The 12,859-nt window shown below is 32.5% G+C and overlaps 1 protein-coding gene across 4 annotated transcripts in view; it reads right to left on the reverse strand.

Moving 5' to 3' along the window:
• Window positions 1–12,859, reverse strand: part of ARHGAP24 (Rho GTPase activating protein 24) — a 498,181-nt gene that overhangs the window by 66,009 nt on the left and 419,313 nt on the right. For all 4 annotated transcript variants that reach the window (XM_054591782.1, XM_054591788.1, XM_054591785.1 and 1 more), the window contains one exon: window positions 175–297. In XM_054591782.1, coding sequence (XP_054447757.1) covers window positions 175–297 — 123 coding nt within the window. The remainder of the gene's footprint in view (window positions 1–174; window positions 298–12,859) is intronic.

Here is a 12,859-nt window from a genome sequence, read left to right on the forward strand (position 1 = left end):
TCAAACTTCCAGCAGTTACTTAGATATGTGTCTAATCATAATGTGAAATGGTTTATTATTTATTTTAACATTCATCTACTTGAAAATAGGAGCTGATAGTAACATTAACTGGGGGAAAGGATGAGCAGGTTTAGTCTACATTTCTGTTTTTCCATGATTTAAGAATATGCTCACCTCCTCCAAAAGGTCCCCAGATGACTCGGCGGATGGATTTCACCCAGTCTTCCATATCATTCTGGGTGCTCGCCATGAGGAGGTAGCTCTCATGATTTGCTGTCATCCGATCTCGATCGCCTCCTATAAGAAGGTAGTGACACATGAGTGTGTGCTCAGCAGAAGATTCCCCATCAGCAGCCTGTTAGGGATTTCCTGAAACAGACCGTGTCCAATGCAGCCAGCACTAGGTTTTAACCAATGAATTGGAAATATTTACCATGGTTTCAGCATGGAAAAAAAAAAAAAAAATTCTGCTTAAGAAGGAAAGGCTCTCCTGTTTCCAGGAGAAAGCTGGAAAACAAATGTCATTTTCCAAACAAAGCCTGCCTTTTTGTCCTAGCAACAACCCATAGGCCAGCATTAATTCATAATCCCATCTATCACACTGCAGTGTTGAATAGGGAGAAATAGCAAAAGCAAAATGAAACATGGAAAAGTGGTCCACAAAGCCTGGGTTTTTGTCGGAAGCAAGTAGTTATCGCATGCACAGTGAGGCCACCAGGACATCATGGGTGAGCTGGGGAGTTCTAGGAAAGGGAAAAAGCCACATGAAAAACTTCGGCCCAGAGGTTCCCCCCATCACTCTGCCCTGAAAGAGAAGCCTCTCCCTCCAGATCGCTCAGTTAGGAGGGCCAATGAAGAGGAGAGAACACATAAGCCTGGCCACACACAAGAGAATCAACCCCCTACCCACTCGCCATGGGCCTCACAATGGAGAGTGAGTTTTAGAAATCTTAGTCCTGTCGCCATGAAAAAGGTTGATAATTTCTTTTATTTTTCCACTCCCTCTCGCCACAAAAAAACCCTGATAATATCTGACATCAATTGTGAAATGTTAGACTTCTGATGCATTTGATTTAGTTTATCTGAAATCTTTACTAGCACATTGTTTACCTGGTGACAAAATTTTCTCATTTACAAAACAGGAATAACCATCTATGACTTTGAAAGGGACCTTAAGGCATAGTTTCCCTTACTGCTCACTTTATGTTTAAAGGAGCATTTGTGAAGACAGGTATCAGTGACTGAATTGCTTCACTATCTCTGAAAATGATTAGTGTTTTTATCAGAGGGAAAAATTAAAGAAACGGAACATTAAGTATTTAACTGAATTCTGATAATATTTTAGTGTTATACACACTGCTAAGGTGCCCAAATAATCTATCAACAAACATTTAATTTTCACTAAGTGTTATGAAACATATTGCCTTGGGTCGAATTAATTCACATCCACGTGCTTTATTTTGTTAAGACTGTTGTTGTCTGCATTAAAGTGCATCTAAATACCTTTATGAAGAATCTGCAGACTCCAATTTATAACACTGCCTTTTTTTAAGATCCAGTCTATTTTCCAAAGTACTCTGAATGCTATAGGCATTTAAATTTGTGACCTCTGAGATCAATACAAATGCCCTAGATTGAGAAATATGACTATTCTACAACTTCACAAATTTATAGAACAAGCGAAATGTCAGAGAAACGAAATAATCTTAAGCCAATCATAGAAACAACTAGATTGGTGTTTTATGTTTTAATATTACTGGGTGGGAATGGGGAAGGAGCCAAGAACCACATCAAATAGGTTTCCTAATGTCTACAAATCTCTGGAATAAACAAAAGTAGCCATCTCATATTTTAAGAACATCTCACTATTCAGGAAACAATGATGCTCCTACACTTCTAGGTCTATGGTAGGTCAATAACCAGTTTAAGCAACTTTTATCGGAAAAAGCATAGGTTTAAGAATCAGAAAAAACCCCACTGAAATTGCAATTTTACCTTATATTAGCTATTTGCCTTCTGGGAAATTGCATAACTTCTGGAAACTCACAGCCTTTAATCATGGTTTAGAAATAATAATCCCTATATAATAAACTTTTGAAAGAATTAAATGCAATAAAGTAAAAATACTAGCACTATGTTAAGCTAAAAGAGAAATTCTGTAAATATTAATTTATTCTTATTTAACTGCCTCTCACCCCTAAAAATGCTAAAAAGACATATTACATTTAATATGACCTAAAAGATATTATGTTTAGTACTGCTTAGGAACACTTCGTCAACAGTACACATACACAAATATTTTTTTTAAAGGCTCTCTGTCTTTGATACATAACAACACACATAAAACTGTGTACTGTACATGCATGGAACTATGTCATACATTAGTATGCATATGCATGGTTCTATGGCATATAAGCACCAGAAAAAAAACTGAAAGACAAAAAAAGATGCTTCATTTGGCATGGCACAGTACTACACATTTAATTTGTATTCTGATCCACTTATATTACAGCACTGGGCCAAAAAAAAATTACTATTTGAAGTCAGAATATTTTAATGATTGTCTTTGCCTAAAAGACGGTTAGCAATTCAGACAGCAGTACCCTGCTGTGTCACTCCCAGCCCGGGCAGAAGCAGGCCTGGTAATGAGAGGGACAGCTGCTACAGTGCGTTTCTGCCTGAAAGCAGAGAAACAAGGAGAATGAGAAGCACAACTGGCCATTACCCCCTGACTTCTCTTGTGCTTCTCATTTTCTGCCAGTGGTGTTGTGTGTCTGACCCGGAATCTCATTTAGCCTGCCAATCACAGATATGAAATCCCATCTGTTAATTTCACCCATGGATATATAGATCTTCATTCCTTAGTGCATTAGCAAGGGAAGTGGGAAAGATTTAGAAAAACTTTTTGTATGAGTCTCAGTGAGAAGGTAGACTCATTGCCAAGAATATGATTAAAACAATGGAGACAGTTATATAGATATGAACTAAAAATTGGTGATTTCTAATATATAACCCTTCAGTCTAAAAGCCTGGTATTGGTATTTTGTCTTGCGATTGAAGGGGATTAAACACAATTTATTAAATATATGACTTAATAAATGAATAGACTAAATATTGACTTTCAATCATGTGAATCAAATGGTACTCTCTGTTAATCCTTTATGGGGATTAACGATCCATTTAACCATTGTGAATCTAAAATTCTTTCCAAAAGTAAAATATTAAATAGCAGCCTTGAGATTTAATTATTACTGGAGGGAGGGTGTCATTGTCACATTAAATCCATATAAATGTATGTACACATGTGTTTATGTGTACATTATATTATAGCCAGTATACATTCTCTATTCTTAAATTCTGCTTCAACATAAATTCCTATACAGTTCTATTTTTATTTTTAATAATGCTTTATATGAAAGTGGATTTATATACATCTTAAAATATACAATGTATTAATAAATTGTATATAAATTTTAGATATTAACCCAATTGGTAGCAATGTTTAGGTGCATTGTGTTAATACTTCAAGTATTTGTGATTTGAAGTGAACTGAGTAGGCCCATGATTGAATTTTACTTGTTTATATATAATTGAAAATATGTGTACATTTCATTGGGATCTTTGTATATTTGAATTTGATTACACTTTTCTTTCCCAGAAATACAATATATTCTATGAAATAAAATACCTACTTGACATGTTTAACTTTTGCAAACAGTAAAGGAAAATTAAGAAAAGCTTAATGCATTTAATAGACTAAGAAAAAACAATCTGAAATTAAAAGGCAGGCTAAAGAAAATTACATTAAAATAAATGCACAGTTCATTAAAAAATACAAATATCCATTAACTATATGAATAACTACAAAATGATAGTTTAAAATAATTTTGGATAAACAACTTTGCAAATAATTTTTTAAATTTTTATTTAATTTTATTAAAAATGTTTTTTTATTGTTCACGTACACAGTTGCCTCCATTTTCCTGCCACTACTTTTCCCTGCCCTGCCTGCCCCTACCTCCCACCCTCAGTCCTACCGACCCTTTGGCTTTGTCCATGAGCTTTTCACACATATTCCTTGATGACCCTTCCCCTTCTTTCCCCTGTTATCTGCTCCCCTTCTGCTTATTGTCAGTCTGTCTTTTATTTCAGTGTCTCTTTTATATTTTGCTTGTTTGTTTGTTTTGTTGATTAGGTTCCACTTATAGGTGAGGTCATACAGTATTAGTCTTTCACCCCCTGGCTTATTTTGCTTAGCGTAATGCTCTCCAGTTCCATTCATGCTGTCACAAGGGTAGGAGCCCCTTCTTTCTATCTGCTGCGTACTATTCTATTGTGTAAATGTACCATATTTTGATCCACTCATTTATTGATGGGCACCTAGGTGTCTCCAGCACTTCGCTACTATAACTAATGCTGTTATGAACATTGGGGTGCATAGGTTCTTTTGAATTGGTGTTTCAGGATTCTTAGGGTATAATCCCAGCAGTGGAATTGCCAGGTCAAAAGGCACTTCCATTTTTAGTTTTTTGAGGAAATTCTGTACTGTTTTCCACAGTGACTATAAGCCTGCATTCCCACCAACGGTGTAGTAGGGTTCCCTTTCCTCCACAACTTTGCCAGCACTTGTTTTTTTATGTTAATTTGTTTATGGTGGCCATTCTGACTGGTGTGAAGTGGCATTTTATTGTGGTTTTAATTTGCATCTCTCTGATGGCTAGTGATGATAAGCATCTTTTCATATTTCTCTAGGTGCTCTGCATGTCCTCCTTGGAGAAACGTCTGTTCAGGTCCTTTGCCCATTTTTTAATTGGATTGTTTGTATTCCTAGAGTGGAGTCATGTGAGTTCCTTACATATCTTTGAGATCAAACCCTTGTCTGAGGTATCATTGGCAAATATATTTTCCTATACGGTTTGTTCCCTTTTCATTTTGCTGATGTTTTCTTTAGCCATGCAGAAGTTTCTTATTTTGATGAAGTTTCATTTGTTTATTCTTTCCTTTATGTCCCTTGCTTCAGGGGACATATCAGTGAAAATATTGCTGCGTGGAATATCTGAGATTTTACTGCCTATGTTATCCTCTAGGACTTTTATGGTGTTGTAACTTATATCTAAGTCTTTTATCCATCTTGAGTTTATTTTTGTGTATGGTGTAAGTTGGTGGTTGAGTTTCTTTCTTTCTTTTTTTTTTTTTTGCATGTAGCTGGCCAGATCTCCTAATATCATTTGTTGAAGAGGCTATTTTTTACTCCATATTATGCTTCTACCCCCTTTGTTGAATATTAATTGACCATAGAGACATGAGTTTATTTCTGGGCTCTCTATTCTATTTCACTGACCTATATGTCTCTTCTTATGTCATTACCAGACTGTTTTGATTACAGTGGCCTTGTAATATAGTTTGTTGTCAGGTATTGTGATCCCTCCTACTTTATCCTCTTTCTCAAAATTGCTGCCACTATTCAGGGTCATTTATGGTTCCATGTGGTTCTGAAATGTTTGTTCTATATCTGTGATATATGTCATTGGTATTTTAATAGGGATTTGGAAATGATGTGTCAACATACACATGCTCATTGTTTATAGGAGTATGAATAATATGATGCAGCCACTAAGATTTTGAAGACTATTGCTTACTACGAGTTTTTAATCACATAAAAGGAAATACATAAGTTTTATATATGTTATCTGTCAACTGTAATATAAATAGGCAGACAGATAAATGAGATACTAGATAGAAAAACACAATAATTTTAACAATGGTTATCTCTGAATGTTATTATTGGAAAAAATTTTTGCTCTTCTTTTGTTCTTTTTGGAATTTTCCAGATATTTCATCATTTGTTGTTACATAATACATATATTATTTCAGACGTTCTATCATGTATTATTTTATTACCGGAAAAAAAGACTACTGAAACGAAAAATTGATAGGAAGTGTATGGTCATGAAAGCACTAATCAATAAAAAGTAACATGAGCTGGAAGATAATTATCATTAACCTCACTGCTTAAGCTTATTCACTTTGAATTCTCATTAATTGACCTACAACTTTTCCCTCTTTCCCCCTTCTAACCCCAAGCTTGTCTCCAAAGGAAGACTGGGACAGGAGACTAGTGCTGCTCAAAGTGCAGGCTACATCATGTAACGAGGGCCTCCCCAGTGAAAAAGAGGACGCTACTATTACCTTTCATACAATATATATCACAAAATATTTAATGAATTTATTGTGTGAAAATTTCTAAAATTATTTTTTCTATGAAAACATCATTGTAAGTTGTGAAAATTATAAATTAAAAAGCTAAACAATTACTTAGAATTGATGTATTTATATGCATCTCAAGTAAATAAAACTTTAAAGATATACAGTGAATTATTTGTTTGTATTTGAATGTTAAAACAAGTTGTTCAATGGAAATGTTGTTATATAGTCTTTTGGGTTAATTTCCAAACACTAGTTCATGGAAAGACCTGAGTATATCTCAATCAATACCTCTGATACTGTTAATAATTTCAAGGGTGAACTGTTTCCTCATTCCCAGTTACAAATCAGGTTGAAACTAGACCTATTATACTATCAGTTTTATTATAGCTTACAGAAAAATATTTTCATGTTCTAGGTAAGAGTATTAATTTTCTTTCATAAAACTACTAGGTCTTTTTTTTAAAAGCATTTCTTTCCACAAAACTTAGTTTAGGTATTTATTGGGAGTAGAACTCTAATGATAAATTGCAAGATATAAAGTAAATTCTGAAGCTTATCAGTGGAAAATTACTGAGATGAAAAAACATTTCTTTCCTTTTATGGAAACTGGTACTTGGAAAACAATCAGAGTTATGTGAGATAAAAGTAACAAATTACAGGCTTCTGTGGATACTATCATTTCTTATTAAACAAGAACAACGAAAATAATAAAACGGTATATAATTTATAAAGTAAAGGAAAAGAACAGTTTGGTCTCATATTCAGTGTCATATGTATTCTTCTCATATTATTTTGGGTATTATAGGACATTGTTATCTGAAAATTAGAGTTTTGGTATATTTTGCTAATCAAAATTTTTTTCAAGTATTTCTTCCTCAAAGGTGAATTTAAAAAATATCAGAAGGGCAGAATTTTGATATATTATAGTGCATGCAATACAGGGAAGTTGCATTATTCTAAAATTAGATTTTGGATATTTTAAAACCCCTAAACCAGAATATGATAAATAAGGTATCAGTGGCATTATTCATTATTGTGTTTGTAATTTGTAGTCAGCACCACACAATAAACAAATTATTGAATGTTATTTTGCATTATAATAACAGTAATGCTATATTTTAATTTCATTAATGCTTTATAATACTGTTTTACATATTCCATAGACCCCTTACCAGTTCATAATCTCTTGTAAGAAGAAATCTACTACAATATATAGCTAACTTATGTTTAAGATAAAAGTAGCTCTATAAATGTTACATTTATAAATATATAAATGCACACTTATTAATCAGTTGTAGATTAATGGGTACTTATTAATTATGGCAGCTTTCTAATAATTACATTCAGAAATGATGTTTGTTTGAGTCTATTTGTTTACAGAGAAAGCACTGACCTAAAAATTCTATACTCTACAAGTTGTTTCTGATTGCCTTTCCTCAAATATTACTATAAAAATGTCCAAGTATGAATAGTAAAGCAAAAGTGCTTCCTGGGTAAAATTGCAAAAACAAATTCATGCTTATAAAGAAATACTGAAAAATTATTGAGTTAGGACAGTGAAATCAAACGCCTCAAGTTCAAATTAGTCATTGACTAGCTGTGAGATCCCTCATCTTTAATTGAGGGTAATAGAAGCACCTGTCTCATAGCTTTATTGTGAATTAATTGAATGAAAAATACCATAAAATACTTGGAATAGTGCTTGGAACATAGGATGCTCTGCTGAGATTTTTATTGCCATGTATAATAATTTTAAGCTTAAAATTTTTGATATATTACCTATCCATCATTTGAATTTTTTAAAATGCAGGAAAATGGCTTACCTTTGGGCAAATATTCTGAATACATTTGTAAAGAAAAATCCTTTTATATAAAAGTAATTAATGATTTGTTTTTAAAGTAAATATTGATTTTCATAAAAATAAGTAAAACATCTAGGAGATAATCATTGTAAGGAAAAGAACTAGTATTGAGTAACTGTTTCTTCATAGGTCTGCCTAGGGGCAAAGTAAGAAAGGAATTAAGAAAGGAGTAAGAAAGGTGTTAAATTCAGAAATAATTTTTCAAAGTTAAATTTTTCTTAATTCAAAGACAATTTTTAGTATTTGTGCAATTGGAGAGTTTGGACAATTTAATCAGGACAATATTTTTATGTAAATCTATTCATTTCAACTGCCACAGTGTTAATGATCTCATTTTACATAGCAGAAGTTCTATAGAATGTTTTGTTATATACAAAAGAATTAGTAATTTAAAACATTAATAAAATATTATAATAGATCAAAATTAAATTATTCCACTCAACACATGACAGCTAGTGATGATTCTAATAGTATAAAATTTAAAAAACTCTTTGGTTTCAGTTAGAATTTTGTTCTTTTAAGCAACTAAAATTCATTGAAACACTTAATTGTTCATTGTATTTTATATCTCACAGTTTCTGTCTGGATTTTCCAGGTCTTGTGAGCATTAGTGTATATATTTTGGAGGGTGAGATGTAAAATTTGTCTCGGGATCTCAGCTCTTTAAGTAAGGGCACACTCATCACAGAGCACACAATTGTATAGTGTGTCAAAAACCCAACACTTTGAAGAACATTGGTGTTTCAGGACAATTTTCAATGCCACTAATAAGGATACTTGTGAATTCCCTTACTTGTTTGATATAAACACATCACACACAAACTCCATTATTTTCTCAAGTGTAACCTGTTTCTTCCATGGCTGCTGAAGAGAGTCTATGTTTTCTCCATTAATTCCTTAACCTATGTCAGCAGTTAGGGGACAATGGTATTGAAATTAAGAAGTACTATAGGATGTCATAGGCTTATGGGAATTACTCACTGGAGGAGGAAAACTTGATTGTCTCATTCTAATTACACATAATTCCAAGGTCTTGCAGAAGGAGTCAGGGCCAGAAGGTCATGTGTTGCTCCTAAACTGTCTATAGACATAGAAGTTCCTATAAAGAATACTATTCCATATCTGCTTATCAATCTAAGCCCTTGTATATCAACTTAGAAAGGTTAACACTGCAGAAGGATTAAGTAGAGTTCCTCTTTTAAATCCTCATATCGATTATATGATCACATTTTAGGATGATTTCTTTTAAAATTAACACATATAAGTGCATTGAGGCTGATTATAGATCATTTTATTGCTAAAGCCATGACTCCTTGTCTTAAGACTTCTTAATTCAGTCTTACATATATCTTAAACATTTAAAACAGCTGAATTTCCTTTCAGATTCTCTTGAATTCAAAACTTTTACTTCTTCTGATGGGTTAGTCCATCAATCAATATCATCAATTTAAGAGCCATGCAATTAGGGCTACTAAATCAGATAGAAAGAGTTATCATTAAAGGAGGTTGTTGAATCACTTCAATGCAAACCACTTCGTAAAAAAAATGGTTCAAAACCAAGTAGGGTATGAGTGTGTGGAATTCAAACAGTAGAAGTAAATTTTTGAATTTACATAATAAAAATAATTATGAAATCTAAAGGTTTGGCCATAATACTGGATGAGTACTCATTACATAGAATATTTTGGGAGATTTCTATGTCTGCCTTGGAAGGTGATAGAAGTACTCAGGAAAATTAAATATATTATGACTTAAAATGACTCAAAGACTTCAATTAGTGTATAAACAGTGTTTGAATATTTAGACAAATTTCATTTGTCAAATTCTTAACTTAATTGAACTTTAATAAAAACAAAAGCTATTTTTAATCATGCAGAATTTATTGGTTTTATATATAAAATAACAAAAACTGGAACTATTTGAAGGCTCAGAAAACTCTAGGGTTCTATATCTTTAATTAATGGAATATTAATTTAAACATAAGAAGTATTACATAATGCTTTCCTAACACAAAACCCTTCTTAAATACTTTTTAAAAAAATTTAATAGATACAAATTAATTTGAATGCTCAGAAACATATCAAATTATTCTTACTAAAACACTAAACTCTTTGTATTCCAAATTAGAGTCAATCTGGATAATTACATCAGAATTATTATAAAGGGGTTTTGGGGGGCTTTTTTAAATGACAAAATTAATTTCATAATTTTAGATAATATTAAGTAAGCAAAGCAACACAAATCTGAAATTATTCCTAAAACTATGACTCCTCAAAATGATTTGCATATGGTTGAAAATATAAATATTTAGTCTTATATTTAAGAATTACTTTTAACAAATGAGAACCATAGTAACCATCATAAAGCTGAGAAAACTTAAAATATTTTAGAAATTCCTTCCCACCTCTTAAAATGGTAATTTTCAACTGGTGTGTGCCCCAAGAAGAACACTAGTGTGTTGGAGAAAAGCTTTAAAACATTCAATACCTGACCTCTTTTCTCTTAGATTGTCAAATTAAAAAAATAACAACAGCGAACACAACAATAGCCATCCAGTGTGAATGAATCAAATTATACCTTTTTTTTTGTCAGACTGGCAGAAAATATCATATATTTTTTGGTGTGCAGCAAAATTTTAGTAATTAGTTTATGTGTGCCATGAGATGAAAAAGATTGAAAATCATTGTCTTAAAATAATTTGCCACTACTTCTAAAGCCTTAAAAATGGTGAATGTCCTTAGGAAAGAGAAGTATAACATCCACTCAGAGCATCAACAAGATGTTCAAAGTTCTCATAATTATTTACTCATCAACAAATATGCTAAAAATAAAAACAAGTCACGTGAACTTTGAATAACTGAATCCAGATGAGAACTTCCTAAAATTGAAGAGAAACAAAGGCAAGGAGAAGCTCCTAGAAAGAGCTGTCAGACCTTTTACATGTTATCATTTTTATATATTATCTTTTACGTCTAGTACAAATATCTACTTCTTTAAATTCCTAAAGCCCACAATTTTTTAGACATGCAATAAATTAAAATTTGATCCTGCCTGATGATAGATTGATGCTGTTTATCTCTTAATTTTAAATTAAAGAATAATCAGCCAGAATCCATAAGCCAATTCAACTCATCATACCATTATTAATTAACACTCAATGAATACCCACAGATCTATGCAGTAGCATTAGAAATTGGTAAACCAGCTGCTGTTCAGGGGAATGTAGTCTGATTCATATATAATTACCAGCCTAAATCTGGCTAAACCTTGAATACAGATTGGCAGATTGATGGGTATACTGTTAAACTAAGGGCAAGATTCCTGGAAAACATCCAGTGAGATATAATAAAATGTTTTTTTCAAACCTAATGTAAGAAAGCCACCAAAGAGGTAATAGATACATACTAACTTTTCTGATCTTTTCTGTGGGAAGGTGGGGGTTGGAAGCAAGGGGATAAAATACATACATAGACTCACACATACGTATACATACACACCAAGACAGAAAAAGAAAGGCACATAAAGCCAGTTATTTACAGAAGAATGTTTATAGTTGAAAGCAAGATGAAATCAAGGTCACTGGGTTTCTCTTCAGTAAAGTCCACAAGCACCTTAAAGTTAGCAATTGAGTATTTAAGCTATGACACTATTTAGAAGATGCAAAGAAAGCAAAAGTGAACTAGTTATAACAGTTGCTGAAAGATCTTTCTTGAAAAAATAAATAGAGAATTAGACAATTATATGACTCCATTCATTAGAAGTAATTACTTATCACTCTTTAATATGCACACAAGCTAGACCTAAATATATTGAAACTCATGTAGGAAGATCTTTTGATGTTTATAAACATATTACAAAGGAGGAAGTGAGCAAAGACAGGAGAACTTATTCAGTACAAAAATTGGATGCCAACAGAGAACAACCATAAAAGGGAACCAGTGGAGTTTCTTACAGACCTTGTAAGTGATCTATCACCCACAGCAAAAGGTGTCACATGACTCCAAGTTGGGAAATTATTTTGCTGATGATTTGTTTGTTTGCTTTTTTACTTATAGTTTATCAGCCTAATAACAAGTTATAACTTTGTAACCTAGAATTAAAATTTGGAAATAACCATCTTTTTGTCTAAAGAGAGTGTGCTTAACAACTGGACATAATTATCTTTTTATACATTATCTCATTTATTCAGTAAACCTAATCTGTGAGGTAGGGATTACTTTGCCTGTTTTAGAGATGATAAAATTGAGCATTAGAGTGGTTTTGTTCATTTGCCAAAATCACATAGCTAATAAATGGCAGAGTTGGGCTTTAAACACGTTTCAGTTTGACACTAAAGGCCAATTGTTTTCCCCGTTAATCATGGCTTCTTTAGGGTCATGCTATACTTTTTTATGATTCACTCTGTACTCACTGCATAGCATTTCCTTGCTCCTTTCTTCATTAGGACCTTTAAAGAACTTACCCAAATGAGAAGCCTTGCTGACTCTCCAAGTAAAGTTGGTCCCCCCTCCCTGGCTCCCACAGCACTTTGCACATTATCTCTGGTATAAGACATATAACATTATTTTACAATTAAAGTGAAGTGGCATAATATAGGCATTTGACTTATTCAAATATATGTGTTTTTTTTAAATATATTTGACTTGAATTCAAATATGTATTTTTTATTGATTTTTGAAAGAAAATAATGCCCTTAGTGGTACAAATGTTCAAATATCATGGCAGGCTCCAGTAAGAGATAATGTGGCAGATATCTTCCATGTGCCCCTTCAAATACAATCTCTGCACTT

This window comes from Pteronotus mesoamericanus, unplaced genomic scaffold (genome assembly GCF_021234165.1).
Source record: "Pteronotus mesoamericanus isolate MK-2021 breed Mesoamerican mustached bat unplaced genomic scaffold, CSHL_Meso_final scaffold_232, whole genome shotgun sequence".
NCBI lineage: Eukaryota > Metazoa > Chordata > Mammalia > Chiroptera > Mormoopidae > Pteronotus > Pteronotus mesoamericanus.